The sequence below is a fragment of the Labrus bergylta genome, chromosome 5 (assembly GCF_963930695.1).
Source record: "Labrus bergylta chromosome 5, fLabBer1.1, whole genome shotgun sequence".
In the NCBI taxonomy this organism is placed as follows: Eukaryota; Metazoa; Chordata; class Actinopteri; order Labriformes; family Labridae; genus Labrus; species Labrus bergylta.
Window position 1 is genome coordinate 27,155,789 of NC_089199.1, and position 15,816 is coordinate 27,171,604.

The 15,816-nt window shown below is 40.1% G+C and overlaps 2 protein-coding genes across 2 annotated transcripts in view; one reads left to right on the plus strand and one right to left on the minus strand.

Annotated features, from left to right (window-relative positions):
• The window catches only part of nuf2 (UF2 component of NDC80 kinetochore complex), a 6,991-nt gene extending 2,236 nt beyond the window's left edge, over positions 1-4,755 (plus strand). Inside the window, exons 2-13 of the mRNA XM_020626339.3 lie at positions 564-638; positions 1,223-1,299; positions 1,481-1,542; positions 1,654-1,751; positions 1,950-2,023; positions 2,319-2,412; positions 2,499-2,561; positions 2,686-2,823; positions 2,913-3,053; positions 3,794-3,969; positions 4,073-4,208; positions 4,290-4,755. Of these exons, the coding sequence (XP_020481995.2) occupies positions 564-638; positions 1,223-1,299; positions 1,481-1,542; positions 1,654-1,751; positions 1,950-2,023; positions 2,319-2,412; positions 2,499-2,561; positions 2,686-2,823; positions 2,913-3,053; positions 3,794-3,969; positions 4,073-4,208; positions 4,290-4,397 (1,242 nt within the window). The 3' untranslated portion in view covers positions 4,398-4,755. The remainder of the gene's footprint in view (positions 1-563; positions 639-1,222; positions 1,300-1,480; positions 1,543-1,653; positions 1,752-1,949; positions 2,024-2,318; positions 2,413-2,498; positions 2,562-2,685; positions 2,824-2,912; positions 3,054-3,793; positions 3,970-4,072; positions 4,209-4,289) is intronic.
• Positions 4,756-5,696: 941 nt separating this feature from the next.
• On the minus strand, positions 5,697-14,710 carry cfap57 (cilia and flagella associated protein 57). Its single transcript, XM_065955335.1, has 21 exons — positions 14,410-14,710; positions 13,886-14,199; positions 13,530-13,789; positions 12,630-12,804; positions 12,392-12,544; positions 11,846-11,991; positions 11,383-11,548; positions 11,153-11,266; positions 10,827-11,039; positions 9,785-9,958; positions 9,476-9,637; positions 9,235-9,390; positions 9,065-9,158; positions 8,766-8,956; positions 8,225-8,398; positions 7,921-8,079; positions 7,578-7,721; positions 7,216-7,332; positions 6,785-6,919; positions 6,489-6,632; positions 5,697-6,327 (listed from the first exon to the last, which is right to left on the minus strand). The coding sequence occupies exons 1-21, from the start codon at positions 14,564-14,566 to the stop codon at positions 6,154-6,156; spliced, it is 3,522 nt and encodes a 1,173-aa protein (XP_065811407.1). The 5' UTR covers positions 14,567-14,710; the 3' UTR covers positions 5,697-6,153.
• Positions 14,711-15,816: the final 1,106 nt, after the last annotated feature.

Sequence of the window (15,816 nt, forward strand, 5' to 3'; positions counted from 1 at the left end):
TTTCCTCTTCCTCCTCCTCTTCTTCCTCCTCCTAATGACTTTTAGGATTTGATTCCATGTTGTATGATATCAAACTATCAAGCAGACTACAGAAGTGACCTATTTTCTATCATACTTCATTAGCTGTTAACAACTCAAAATGTTTGTTTTTACAATAAGGTATCACGCAGACAAGCTTCAAATCACACATCACTTCTTCTATAAGGCATCTTCAGGTTTGCTCCTGGAGTATTTCGTTGTACCTGTACAGTGAAAATAAATATATCTTATCCTATCTTATCACACTTGGAGATCTTTAATCAGTTATTCAATTTAAGATATATTTTTGCTTAAATCATGCCAAAAACATTTAATTAACATCGTAAGGGGATCAGTCAATTATCAAGTTTTATTCTGTCACCGCTGCCCCTTCTCTCTGATTGCTACTTAGAGAAGTTGGTTGTTGGTCTCATCTCACTCACAGCCAGTTTCAATGTTTGATGTTTGAGTTTCAGCTGTGAGTCATCTGTGCTCACATAAACTACAAACACATTAACGTCGCCTTTTCTTCATCTCTCTTACAGCCAGAGACCGTCCAAACCTTGTACATGAGAGTGTTGCATCTCCTGTATCGCTTCAGACCTGAGTGTCACTCGATGGTAAGTACTGACAGCTAACATCACAATCAGAATGGGTTTTTATTGCCAGGTACATTTCCACATACAAGGAATTTGACTTGGTGTTTTTGTGCAAAACGGTTAACATAGGAAATTTAAGGCAAAAATATGAAGAACTTAAATACAAAGAAAATAGAAGAAGCAATTACTTATAGTATTTTTAATAGAGTCAATACACAAATAGACAAAAAGTGAGGTATTCAAAGTCCAGTGAGCCTTAATGTAACACATAAAATCTGTTTAAGCCTTCACATTACTGTAATGCTATCTGACTGTCTGACATCTAAACCTGTGTATCATTTATACATCACAAATGAATCGGTGTCGCACACTTCGTTGTAATTTATTTATTTTCAGTTCATTTGTCAGGACAATACATGTAGGCATTGCTACGTCTAATTAAAGTGCAACCGATGTATGTGTGACTTCTTGCCAATGGCTCCTTGTCCCTGGTTAGGCTTTTAGGAAATAACACGCACATGATACAACAACACTGTCTGTAAAATAGACATAAAAGCTGACTTTCATTCATTAAAGAGCCTGATTTCCTTTTTGTTCTCCCACAGGTTCCGATGTTGGAGAACATTCAGCATCCAGCTTATCATGAGGGGGCGACTGCTATCATGAGTGTCTACATGCGCATGTGAGTTATCGTTTGGTCTCTCCTGGATGTTACACAACATGAACCAACCACCACAGGATTAAGTGTTTGATGATGTATGATGACGCCAGCTCAAGAATCGTGTTTCAGCGTTATATTATGCAGCAACTGTACTGTTCACCTGTATTCATATTTTTTTAACAACACTGGGTTTTTGTTCTAGGCGTCAGTTTCTGCCCATGTGCCTGGTGTATGATTTTTCACTGAATGATCTTCTCGCTCCAAGTAAGAATGTTTTTTTTCTTTCTCTCCAGAGATCTTCAAACATCTGACATCTAATCTAAAATTTAAAATCTCAAAGTAACCTGGATAACGCTTGTTGTTCTTTCGTTCTAGAAAAGCAGAAGACTCTGACTGTGCTTAGCGCCATCATGAACTTCCTTCACTTCAGACAGCAGAGAAGGGCCGTGATCCTGGAGAAGCAGGCCAAATTTGTATGTTAGATTAGCAAGTGTACATACACAAACCTACAATTGATGTCAGTTTTAAGTTGTATTTTTTTTAATTTAAATAATGGCCCCTTTGATCTATCTTAGTCCTTATAAGACATGGGCAAGGCTGTCAGTTTTATCCAGGCTTCAGCGTGTATGTGGAGTTGCAGGTATTCTAACAGTTTGTGTCTGTGTTGTCAGAGGGCAGATATGGACAGGCTGCAGGCTTACACTAAAGGCAATTTGGAAGCAGAGAGGAAGATCGAGATGCTGACGTAAGTGTCTGATCAAATTCATGTGATTTATTTATTCTTGTTTGATATGACGCTGCTCCAGGAAATTTGAATATGAATTTTATTTTAAGATGATTACAAATACATTTTCTAACATTTTGTATCGTTACAGATGATGACAATAACTTAAAAAATAATGTTTTAGTTGCATCCCTAAACTTAAATTAAAGGTTAATCTATTTTGCAATCAATTGAAATCAATGTTTTGTCAGGATCACAAGCCGAATGTCTCAATAATAATAATAATAATATTCACTTTTTCCTGCTGCTTGTTTAGGACCATCCCTCCTGAGCAGCAGGCCGAGGCCGATGAGTTGGCAGCAGCTCTCTCTGAGCTGCAGACCAACACCATGCATGAATACCAGGAAGTGGTAGGTTTAAAAAAAAAAAAATCAAAATATTAAAACCATTGTTGTGTTTCTGTGCTCTCGAGTGACACAAATGCCTCTTCTTTCAGAATGCAAAAAATGACAGCCTTGCCGAGTGGAAAACCAAAATTGCAGAGAAGACTCAGAAACTGGTAGGTTGCTGTGTTGTAAATGTTTTAAACTAACCATTAACAATCTCTTTAAGGTTCAAAATGATTTAAAACAATTTGCGGCCGGGCGTCTTGTGTTTGCCGGGTGCATCTGTGTGTGTGTCAGGCCCAGGTGAAGGTTGATGTTAGCAACCTGAAAGAAGACATCGGCAAGCTTAAGTCTCAGATCGTGGAGTCTCCAGAGGAGCTGAAGAGTCAGATGGAGAAGATGAGGGAGAATGTCAAGAGCATCAAGAACTCCATTGTGAGTACGAAAGAGGACAGGCGGCTTTGTTGTATGTGACTGGTCGTTCACTCACCTGTGTCATGTGATTGTGACGGTGTTGTTTCCAGAAAGAAACAGATGAGCGCGGGGTGGAGCTGCAGAGCATGGTGCAGAGTGTGACCCACACGGACACTGAGATACAACAGATGTACAGTCTGCTGCAGGACCTGGAGAGCAGCATGAACAAGACAAAACAGAGACAGGAGGAGGTAAGTAAAGGCACTCTGATGGTCTCCTAAACCAAATCTGTTAGATAATAGGCACTTATCAATGTCTATATCAAACTGATCAGATACTATGGGGTCAGTTTGTGGAATGTGTGGGTATATTTCCGACCTGTTTTTATTTAATTTTTCATTTATTCATAAAATTGCTGCGCGAACGGGAGAGAGCGCTCCATCTCCTCTCGTCTCCGTGCAAAACTGAAACTTCTCATGGCTTAGAAATGTTAATGTGCAGCTGCTTGCTGCTGATACTGTGCTGGACTCATAAATAACAGAATATCGAGTGGAACTTTTCAAAACGCGAGGCGTAGGTAGTCGTCGTGTTTGGGTCTGTGCGGTTGTGTGGGTAAATTGAGCAGATTAAAGTTGTCTGTTGCGAAAACAAAATTGATTTATAGAGGAAAACACATTTGATATAAATACAAACCTTATATTAAAATATACTCTAAGATAAGAGTAAGACGAGTACTCCACGGCCCAGGTATCTCGTCATTCTGTGGGAAACACTGATAATAATAAAGATACATCAGAAGTGCAGACATGTAAAGATATACAGCCTCCTGTAGAGATGTACTTTATTTCTAAAACGAAATCAGTGTATTGTTGTCACACATACTGATCAAGAAACATGAGCCCCATCAGTAATCCTTTTCTGAACAGGTTGCCGTCTTGAATTGTTTGCGTTAGTGTTTTTATTTTTGCCTGGCTCGCGTGTTTGTGTGCAGCACCAGGAGCTGACAGCTCAGTATGAGAAGAAGCAGAAGGAGCTGAAGAACCTCTGCATTGAGGAGGGTCAGCTGAAGCGAGCTCTGGGCCTGAAGCTGGACAAAGAGTCCAAACAGAACATCCGCAGGCAGAAGCGGAGGGAGATAAAGGAGCATCACGTTCAAGACGTGCTGGGGTATGTGGTTTTACAACAACCTTTTTTTTTTTTTTTACAATGACATTTACAGTTGTAAATCTGAAAAATAAAAATGATATGACAATCCTCTCCTGTTCTCCAGGCAATGTAACCAAATCCATCAGAAACGAGAAGATATGGTTGACAAAATCCAGGAGATCTCCGGAGAGTCGCAGCAGCTGAAGGCAAAGATCCAGAGCCTGAGAGACGTCTGCAGCAAAGAGACAAAGAAAGCTCAGGTACCACCACTTTCTCCTCTGCGCGTTTTGTTTTTGTTTCATTCAATACTTAAGACTAACGTGTCACTTCACTGTGCGCAGGCTCTGTTTGACACCCTGTCGACCTCGGTGGAGGAGCTGCACCGGAGGATCGAGATGCATGTGGTCGACCTGAAGCTCGACATCACAAAGATGTCTGCAAACTTTTAATAGATCTAAACCTCGACCTCTCTCATGATATTACTTTGTGTTCTTTAACTTCTTCTTAATGTGTTTTTCTTTTACGTTTTAAACTGTTGATGCTTTTTTCTATATATTTAACATTTTAAAATATAGTTGTAAATAAATCTTTACTCTTCAGTACAGATAATAGATTCTAAAAATGTGTTCTGTGATCAGACTTAACACCTGAGGATTCAAGTGTGGACAAAGAGACTTTTCAAGTGAGCAGAACTTTTGATTTGTTTTCGAGCAGATGAAGTGAGACAAGTGGAGACAGCACTGTTAGGAAGCTCTACGGACCACTCTGATTTTTTAGCAAAAAAAAATAAAAAATGACATAACACTGTCTTTTTATTCTGTTTAAAAATGAAATATCTCCAGGCAACTGAAATGTGCTTAAACGGGCTGTAGGGACCTTTAAGAAGCACAAGGTCTACATTGTTATTTCTTCATTATTTGAGGATCACAAGAAAAGACCAATGATCTTTTCTAAACTATCTTCCCTGACTGAGACTCTGAGCATTAACCCCCTGGTTTCAACTGACAAGAAAGTCCTTCATAAATAAGTCGTTAAAATCACATTTTAAATGACAAAGTGGTGCCATTTTTCAAGATTCAAAGGCAGAAAAATATTTCCAGTTGTTTGGGTTGGAAAGGTGGTCATGGATTATGCAACATGTATAAAAAAAAGTTGACCAGCAGTTCAAACACAGCCATCATTCCCAATTAGTCATGACAAATAAAGTAGCCATCAATTCAAGGGTTAAAAAGTTGTTAAACTCAGGGGGAAGCTTCTCCATGTGCTAGATGGATATGTATGAGTTAAAACCTCGAGTTGGTTTCAGACACTATATCAGAGTCTGAGTATTTTTATTTTTCACATAAGGATAAATACATCTATGTATAACATCTACAGCTTTCTTTATCTATAGATCTTTGTGATTCCAATGAAAATTCAGAGTCTAGAAATCCAAACATTCTTCTGAGACCTGCTGCTGGTGGAGGTCCCATCTGGTGTTCATGGTGAATAAAGTAATCAGCGCTTAAGTACTAGTTCTGGCTAGTGACTCAAGCTGCACTGATTTCACATTTGACACGTGTCATTCACCACAAACATCCTCCCACTTCGGCGCTCTATTTAAGCAGTTAGATTTCCAGTCTCTGTTGCTGGCAGCGCTGCCCTACACCAGTACTGCGATCAAACCTCCAGCCCCTCCCCACCACCTCTCCAACATCCACCTGCAGACTCTGGTTACGTAGTTTAAAATGTTATTTCATCACCTCAGATTTCTGCATGTAAAGTAAAGCTGCAAGGAGTGATGTCATTTTAATACCATTACAGGTGTGAATTGTCTGACTGAAATAAAGGCAAGGGATGGAAGAATGGTATTAATACAGTAATATTCAATTCTATCTTCATAATGCCTTCATAGTAAGTGGGGGGGGGGGGGGCGTAGTTTTGGTTTCTTGTTGCTACAAATATCAATCACTTATCCAGAAAGTGTTAAATACAAGTACATTCAAGACAAACAAGCATAAAGTGAAACTTTTATTAAGAGAGCCCGTCATGTGCTGGCAAATCAATGCAAGAAAATCCTGTAGTGAAAAAAAAAAAGCGCCTATGGGTCACTTGTTTGTGACAGCATAACAGAGTAAAATCCTCAGCATTTCTCACTGTGGGCAGCTAACATCTCCTGAGGGGAGTTGTGTTTTCAATCGCGGCTACATCTTTTACAAATCATTTTTAGTGGCTGTCTTCGTGTGTGGGCTCTATCTTTGGTCCTTCCACTGTGGAAGGACGCCTCTTGTTGGTCCTCTTGAAGGAGGCCAGCTGAGCTTTGTAGTCTTTGACCTGAGTCCTCACCAGCCACAGCTCCTTACGCAGTTCATTGATTTCAGCAATCAGAGTCACATTCTCCTGCCGAAAACATATTAACATAACATATATATTAACATATAACATGCTGAATGCAATTAGTATCAGATTGTTTCTGTAATTCTAATAAACATAAGTCTTAAATACCCATACACTTTTTTAAGAAGAATTGTCCGTGTAATGTCCTTTGTTTTATAGTTTACCTTCATGATCTTGACATAGACTCTCTCGTGATCCTCAGCTGATTTTGCCAGCCTCGTCTTCAGACTGCCAATAGTCTTCTCCATGTGATCATGCTGCCGAACAAAGGCCCTATGGATATCTTCGTCTACAGCTTTCTTCTCCACCTTGGAAACAGCACACACACATACAGTATGTAGTACAACTCTTAAGAAGACTATTTAAGTAATGTTGAAATAAGTATAGCCTGCACTCTCACAGTTTTATACTGTCACTGCAATAAGCTGTTAACATATAGTTGTCTATGTAAAGCACTTACCCGATCAGACTGTGGTACATAGCGGGTATAGATGGTCTGCACACTGTCCTTTAGTTTCCTTGGCTCCTGGATGAAGCCAACACAGTTATGGAGATCTGACTTGAGCCGCTGGAGTTGTGTCTCCAAATCTTTCACCTGGTCAAAAAAAAAGGTGAATTTTTTTTTTAACCTTTTACATATTTTGGTTTCAAATTGACCAATGATAAAAAGTATTTGTATCGTCCCAGAACAACGCTTTCTGGCATTGGTGACATGAATTGTAACGGCTACAGTGCAAAGTAATCGTCCATGGAGAACTAAAACATCCACTAAGAGAGCTCATGTTTAGATTAACAGGCTCAGATTGATCTTCAAAGACATCATACTCCTGACTATAACAGTAGGTTTTACATTGCAGTTTTGATGAGATAATCAACAGTGTGTGTCATTACCTTCTGCATCTCTTTCTGCATCTCCTTGTCTCTGGTCCTCAGTTTGAGCCTCAGCTCAGAGACAGTGAGCTTCAGCTGAGTATTGCTGTTGTCGGTTTGCATCAGCTCCTCCTCGAGCTGTCAAACACAAATTCACTGTTAATAGAACGTTTCAGTTCGTCTTGGCATTAAGTAATGTAAAGTAATGCAGGGGTATCAGTGGTGTCCAAGGGAGAGGTAACACCAGATTTTAAAAAAACACAAAAAAACTCCTTAACATGGACACATAACTCTAATTTGTTTTTGAAGTGAAGCCTAACTTTTTAGCGGCTCTGTAGAACACTTAGGGGTTGTAAACATTTGTTTCAATTCTAAACACAGACCAGATGGATCCGCTCTTTTTTTCCATTGATGTCATCTTGTTGAGGCTCAGTCTGCTTCTTCATCTCATTTAACTGGAAATCAAGAACAAACTTCAACTTCTCCAGTTCCTGGTTCTTCTTCTTCAGGTTGGAGATGGTCTTATCCTGGAAGAGGGAGAGATATGTAGTGGATTAACTACATTTCTGTCTATCGTTTTGTTGCTTATTAGCTTAAAACTATTTTAGAGCAAAATGGATACGGGGGATAGAGGCAGTATGTTGTGGTTATGGCGCAAAATGAAAATAAAAACAACTCTTCTGGATTTGATCTATTTTAAACTGTCAAACCCCTGATATCAGCTACCTTGTCCTGGTTGGTCTTTTCGTGTCCACAGATCTGCCGCTTCAGCTCCTCAATGTCACTCTCCAGTGAGCGGATCAATCCCGTCAGCCTCTGGCGCTCGTGCTTCATCTTGTTTATGTCTGTGCACTTCTCATCGATCTGTTTCTGTAGAGTATAGGCCTGAGAAGAAGCATACCCACAGTAAAAGAAATGAAATAACAGAGGAGGCAAATGGGGGTATAGCGATGTGAAATATAAGAGAAGAGGAAGCCTGGTTGAAAATATAACAGTTCAGATTTTAGTGATTTCGATTTTTTTGGCTCACCTTTTGTGAAACAATACCAGTCTCTGCTTTCAGATTTGTGCTGAACTCCTTCTCAGTGTGCAGCTTCCTCTCATACTTCATTTGCATGTCATGGATCTTCCTCTCCTCATCCTCCTCTACTTGTCTTATCATCTCTTTAAACTCCCGGACCTGCTGCTGCGATTCCTCCTGACACTGCAGAAAATAAAAGAAGTCATACTCTATATCGGTGGTTCTCAACTGGTGGGTCGCAGAGCTATTTTCAGTTGGTCATGACTATTTTTGGTACAAACTATTTTTTAAACATGTTTGTTTTGTTCAGTTTCTTGTTTCTGTCAGATGTTTTGCGCCATCTGAGGTACGAAACATACGACAGAAGCTGCAAACTGCAACATTTTTATTTATTTCAAATATGATTGGTTGAAAAATATCAGAAATTTGGGTCGCTGTTTATCAGTGAGGAGTTGGTGGTGGGTCCTGAGGCTAGACGGGTTGAGAACCACTGCTCTATATGATGTCTCTAAAGCTCTGCCACTTCCTCCTACTTCACCCACTGACTAACCTGAGACAGGAGCTGAGTCTTCGCCCGCAGCCTGGCCTCGTATATCTGCGTCACTTCCTCCAGGGCTTGGATTCTGCTCTCCTCTACGGCCTTCAGTTGCTTCTCGTTGTCTTCCTGCATTTTTTCATATTTCTGCTGAAGACCCTGGTACCTCTCGTGCTCCACGATCAGCTTCTGGCTGTAGGATAACTCTGTGTAACAGACAGAGAGACGAGATGATTTATCCATGTAGGACAAAGATACACTGTCCCTGGATTGTTCTGACATTGATCATATCTACTATCCTGTCCTTCTCTTACCCAAATCCTTCAGCTCTTTTGAGTGTTTCACTGTGACCTCTGCAGAAGTCTCCTGGTGCTCACGTTCCTGCTTTTCCATCTCTGTCTTCATGGCCTAAACATACAGTACATGTTAGATTGAGGCCTTCACTGATACAAGCACAGCTGTCTGGTAGCGACGATCAGCAGACCTGTTGCACTGCATTCAGAGATTCTATTTGAAGGGAAAACTTGTCAGAAAGCTCCTTTATTTTCTCGTTGTAGTTGATGTCCTTCAGGCGTAGCTGATACTCGTTCTCCATCTGCAGCTCCTCCAGACGCATCCGGAGCTCGAGCATGTTCTGGATCTGCAACACAGACACAGGTTCATCTAGTTTGATCTGAACAGAGCTTTCTGAATTGTCTGTCATGGTATAAAACACGTCAACAGACCTTCTCCTCCAGGTCGGACCTGGTGACAAGGACCTCGTCAGTGTGGATCATCTGCCTATTGCTCTTCAGTCCGCGTCCTTCTTTATCAATGATCTTCCACATCAACAGGCAGCCATCTTCAGACGCAGACAGCAGGAACTGTTCATCAAAAGTGATCACCACCTGAAAGCAAACCAGGTAAGTTGATGGACTTAGTTTTGTAACAGCAGACATAACTGTTTTTTTTGTAGTTCTCAAACATTAAAGTTTTCAACCAACACTCAAAGATGAATGATTACTGCTCTCCTGTCAGTTCAGTGTTAGACCAACCTTGGTTACAGGGCCACAGTGGGCCTGGTACATGATCCATTCTTTCTGGATGGGTAACGGGTATTTAATGGCTCTGATGGTTCCACTGGAAGTCCCAGTGAAGACAGCCCTTCCGGAGTGAGACACTGCCACAGCCGTGTGAGCTACGTCATCACCAGGAACCTCCCTGAGGACCTGTGGACCAAAGAGCAGCACATCCAACAAATGGTTAAATGGACTTCAGCTTGTACAGTACTTTTCTAGTCTTCTGACTACTCAAAGCACTTTTACACCGCATGTCACACCTACACATTTAACTGATGGTAGAGGTTGCTCTGTAAAGTGATCATCATAAGTAACTAATCCCATTCATCAATGAAGTGAGAGAGGCAAGCAGGTAAGTGTGGCGAGACAAGCAGTCTTGTGCAGAGAACAGAGGTACAGTGTGTGTGTGTGTGTGTGTGTGTGTGTGTGTGTGTGTGTGTGTGTGTGTGTGTGTGTGTGTGTGTGTGTGTGTGTGTGTGTGTGTGTGTGTGTGTGTGTGTGTGTGTGTGTGTGTAGGGTGATTAAAGTGGTTTGTCAACTCAACTCAACTCAGCTTTATTTATATAGCACCTTTCATCCATAAAAACATGCAAAGAACAGAATTAAAACACAAGGACGGTCAAATTCAAAGAATTGACATTTTTGTATTGACATTAAATAAAACAAAATAAAAAGAAGAGATACAAGAAATGCAAAAACAATGATAAAGGAAAAAATAAAAGCAGTAAAATCACTCCTAATTAAAAGCCAGATTAAAAAGGCAGGTCTTCAGTTTGCGTTTAAAAAACTCCCAGAGAGCTTTTATTTATAATTACATCTTACTAACATGAAGAACAGAGTGAAATTCAAATGTGGAAGCTATAAATAACTAAGTAGAAACTAGATAAGCTATAAATCTATTTGTAATGCAATCCTTGATAAATATATGCAATTAAATGTGATTAATTATCACAAAGCCTGTGATTTATTAGATACACTTTTTAATCAAAATACATTTATTAAAATTGTTGTAACTGACCTGACAATCTTGGATCTCTTTCAGTGTGAAGTCTGTCCCCACAGCCAGGATTGTCTTGTAGTCTGAGGAGAAGGCAACACCTGTGTAGCTGCAGGACTTTAGGACGCTCTCAGACTCTCGCTTGCCAGTTTGGATGTTCCACTCGTACACTGCACCATCCACCCCACATGACACGAGCCGGCTATCATCAAGACTCCATTCAACGCCATGCACCTGCATAAAAAGTTTGCATATTACAAAATCTTTTTGGGAAGGTGCTGAACTTATTTTTTTAACTCGCTGCCATTATAGTCATGCTGTGAGATAAACACATCTCCATAACTCACCTTTCCATTGTGGCCCTTCAGATTGATAATATTCTCAAAAGAGAGGACAGAGTAAATGTGGATGACATTTCCATTGACAGCTGCAAACATGTGGCCACCATGGCTAAAAGAACACTGAGGTGTGGAGAGAGAAGATTAGACAAATGTTAAGAGCTGATAAGTGCATCATGTGGCTGTGAAATAAACAATATACAAATTGAAAGAACACACAATCAAAATATAAATCCCACCTCTCTGCAGCCGCGTACAGTGAACTCCTTGAACATGCGGATGTCATCGATGAGCAGGTTCATCAGCCTTAGTTTGTCTGAAAAGCCCACCAGCACGAAGAGGCCAGTGGGGTGCAGAGCCACGCTGTAGGCCTCCTCCTGGAACTCTTTGTACAGCTCCAACTCTCTGGTGACAATTAACATTGAGAGGCAATGTAGAGACACAGGTGTTCTTAGTATACTGTACCTGGGCTTTGCAGCTGCAAATTTGCTGTCTTCCATCAGATTTTGGTAACAGCTCTGTTTGATTGCTGGGGCCTCTACAAGCCAGGACTTTAAAAGAACTCCCTCTTTAACTATCTATCTCTCATCAAACTTCAATATGCAGTAAAAAATAATTGAGTCCACTTTGCTTAGATCTGAATGCCTTACCAACACTTGACATAGGTAAAGCCACAGATTTTGGTGTGATTCTGTCTCTTACTTTGTTTCATAGTTCCAGATGCGGACAGAGTGGTCGAGAGAACTGGTGGCCACAAGAGGCTTTCGAACGCAGACGGACAATCCGGTGATTGACTTGGAGTGGAAGGACTGCGACAGGAACTCAAAATGCTCCTCCTGAGTGACGAACTTTACATTCACCATAGGGATTTTAAGTGCAAGTTAATTTGAAGTTTAGAACATGAAGGAGAGAGGAAGAGCAGATCAAGACAAGAAGAACAACTCTTTGGAGTCATGTTAGTGATTTTGTGATGTATAAGGGTAGGCAAAGAGCATAGATGAAACCTACATAACTGACTTGAATTTGATATTTAGATTAGAGACATATTTGCACAATGTTAGTTTTGGCAGTGAAAAGTATAATAAAGTATTTTAGTACCATATTTATTAAAAATACAATATCTATGACAGTAAGGAAATGTTGTTTCATGTAACAGAAAATAATTTTTTGAACAAGGAGGCTGTTTTAAACAAACTAACAGTGATGGTGTAGACACAGTCAGTAAACTGGTAGGTGTGACTGTTATACCTTGTTTGTCTCCACATAGGACAGGCTGAAGCTGTAGAGCTGTCCTCTGTCTGTGCTGATGGCCAAAGTCTCCTCTGCTGGACTGATGCACATTGTGTCGATCAACTGACATTCAGCCGGGGTTAGCTCACTGCAGTTTGGGTCTGGAGGGATCTGAGAGAGAAATATACAAATGATCACTTGTGATACACACAGAGCCTGTTGTATTAGTTGTATTGCTACCTGAATAAACTTCTACCTGTATCTCCCTGCTTCTCCTGTAACCTTCGTCCTCGTTCTTTTCAAAAAGGCAGACAGTGCCTGGCCCGAAAGAGCATGCAAAGCCCTTTGAGTACGACACAATGGCTGTGATGTGAGGCACATCGGGACCTTCATCCACATCATCGTCTTTGATCTTCTTCATATCCTGTTGTCTGTGCAGTGAATTAATACAATTAGAAGCAGTGAGATTCTGCAAAGGTTAGGATGCACTACTGGAGCTATGTGGTTTATTGATTTACAACTGAAATTTGCTTAATTGAAAGAGTTTAATGACAATCTGTCAATATACCCATAATCAGTTTGACACCACAGGTTCAATTCATGTTGTCAGAGTTTTCAGCAACATCTCACTCACTATCTTTATCATTGTATACTGTGATTGAGAAAGCTCTGTTATACTTGCACTTATCTGTGAGTGTGATCACATTTCCCATGGTTAGATATATACTGAAAAAACAATTTGTCAGGGGTGTTTGTGGGGTAACATGTAACATGTATCTGGCCTTGTATTAGCAAAGTTGTATTAGTGTATCAAAAGCAGAGGTGGGACTAAGATGTTGTTTTTAAAAGTCTCAAATAAGTGTTAGGTTTTTGCTATGAAGTAACGAGTCGACTCTACAACACCTTGGCTTTTTGAAGTCTAAAAAGTAATCATGCATCCTTAACTAAATATTTATAATATAATATTTATATTTAAATTATTATATTTTTTAATTCTTTTTCTAAAATGAAAAGTCTAAAATGCAATACCTCTGACTCCATGACAGTGATTTGTACTCTTATTACATTTAACACCTGGCCTATGCTACACAATTACAGTAAGCATTCATGTGTAAGAGTCGACTATGTGTGGATTTCATGTAGTCCACCTTCTGACCTATCAGACGGATCCTGCACAGCCTTAGGAGCCACGTCGATCTCTCTTCGCAGCTCGCCAGACTCAAACACCAGCAGCCTGCCTGTGTCTGTCCCAGCAATCACCCGTGTTGCTGACGTCCAGGCATGGCACAGGAAGTCGATGGACTCGACTTTGGGGAAGCTGTTCTGTTTGAGGGCTCCCTCTGCGTAGCGGAAAAGCTTGAGCACGCCAGTTCCGCTCACACAGAGCTGCATGTTGTTGTAAGGGTTGAAGCTGACCTGATGGGACATGAACAAATAAAAACACTCTCAGAGCATGGATGTTTGTGTTTACTGGGAGCTGTGGCTGCTATGATTTTAGCATGTATGTCTCACCTGGGAAACAGGATTGGTTGAGCTGCTGGTCTTCACTGTGGCTAGGACTTTCTGTTTTTCCCAAAGCCAGAAGATCAGCATCCAATCCGGGCCACCTGTCTGGCCTATTAGGTACTTGGAGTCAGGCGAGAAAGCCATGCAAACAAACTCTTGAACAAGCATGTCTCCTGCAGTGAGGATTTTTCTTTTTCTGCCCTGTTCATGCTGCAGGTCAAACACAGTGATGGTGGCCTTTTCTCCGCTCTCTGATACTGCCAGGTAACGCCGGTTGGCACTGATGGCAAGAGCATGCATGGCCCGGCTTTTCTCTGAACCTGTTAGACACAAAAACAATGCAAATTACATAAATAGGGTAAAAAAAAAAAAAAACAGGCTTAAAAACTAGGCAGAAAATAAAATAGTAACTTGTATATTCATTTTATTTTAGGGTAAACTGTGCTTTAATATTTAAGGGGTTAGTCAAATAGAGGCAATACATTAAAAACACAAAAACAGACAAAGGGCTTAAAAGTAATTTAACATACCTGGAATGAATCTCTGACATCTTTGGACGGTGTTGTAGCACACACAGCTGTTTCCACTCGGGAAAACTACAGTTTGCTCATCGACAAAACTCAAGTTGTTACCCACACCTGTCCGTAGGCCGAAGATAAAATGAGACTGTGCGACGACAGAGACCATGTTTCTTTTTTTTTTTTACACAATGACTTTTGAATTAATTCAATCAACAAAGGTAATGCCAAAACGTCTTCCACTGATAAACATGCATTTAGTTTTTAAGCCAGAAACGAGCATCACTCTGAGCAAAAACGCGCCTAGGCAGGTGTGCTGCTGGTGTGGTTAGAGTCTGGTCGCTAGGCAACCCAGGAAATCCCGCGAGAACACGACAACTATTTTCAAGTTCCTTCGCCACAGCAGTTCTTGTTACATCTTAAAATTCAATAATTCAACTTATCTATGTGTTTTCTTTGCACCTAATGTTCAAGTGAAGCCTTAATTATTAATCAATTTATAATAAAGGTTCACTCCTTGTTATGCGTATTTCTAATCACTGATAGGTTAAACTATTTCAGCTAAATCCTGGCAAGAGCTCAGTGGGAAAATGTAAAGTTAGCAGCATAGAAGGTTAATGATTTCAATTTTGAGGTCATTACACATTTATAGAGAGTTTCATCATATTTAATCATCACATTTGTATTTTCATACCACTGGGCCAACAAATAGCCTACCTTCCTAGTAGTCTGAGATTTTCTAAACAAAAGCAATGCATATTGTTAAAATGAGCACTGAGGCTAAAGTTAGTAGTTTGTAGCTGGAGTGATTAAAATATAATCAAAATATATCCTCTGCACAAGGCCCTTTTAGCATAAGGAATATTCTTATTTTCATTTCTGACACTTTATGTGAAGTCTGCAGTAGGCTATATTTTTGTGCTTTTGTTGAAAATAAGGTTACCGTTAAGTCCCTTGGATAATGAAGCAATTGACATGGTTTTCTTGTGGGATCAAGGTCTAATTCCGTCTTTTACCTGTGCCTTTGGCTCTATAGGACCCGGTGTTTGGAAGGTGTCTGTAGAATCCAGTGGAATTGCAGAAACAAGTAGAAGTAAAATAGTGCTTGTGTGTGATTTGTATTTATACCATGAAAAGGAGTCAAAGGATAGGACATTACATAACTTGTGAACTTATCAAGGTGTTGTAAGAACATATTAAGGTGCGGACAGCAATGTGAATCTCCTACTAATAAATGATAAAATACATCTTTCATAGGATTCAAGTCAATTCAATTCAAATTCAATTAAAAAAATTGAATTTGAATTGAATCCTATGAAAGATGTATTTTAGGATAGGATGTATAGGCTACCAGAAAATCCATTGATTACAGTTACATTTGATATCAATAGAAGTTTTGATTAAAGGTTGTGTGTTATT

What these genes read in the sequence shown, in the direction of transcription:
- cfap57 (XM_065955335.1), bottom strand. Translation starts at nt 14,566, where the DNA reads ATGGTCTCTGTCGTCGCACAGTCTCATTTTATCTTCGGCCTACGGACA. An exon ending in ACTGTGGCCCTGTAACCAAG is followed by an intron (nt 9,638 to 9,784) that starts GTTGGTCTAACA and finishes GTTTGCTTTCAG; the next exon opens with GTGGTGATCACTTTTGATGA. An exon ending in AAAAGACCAACCAGGACAAG is followed by an intron (nt 7,722 to 7,920) that starts GTAGCTGATATC and finishes TCCCTCTTCCAG; the next exon opens with GATAAGACCATCTCCAACCT.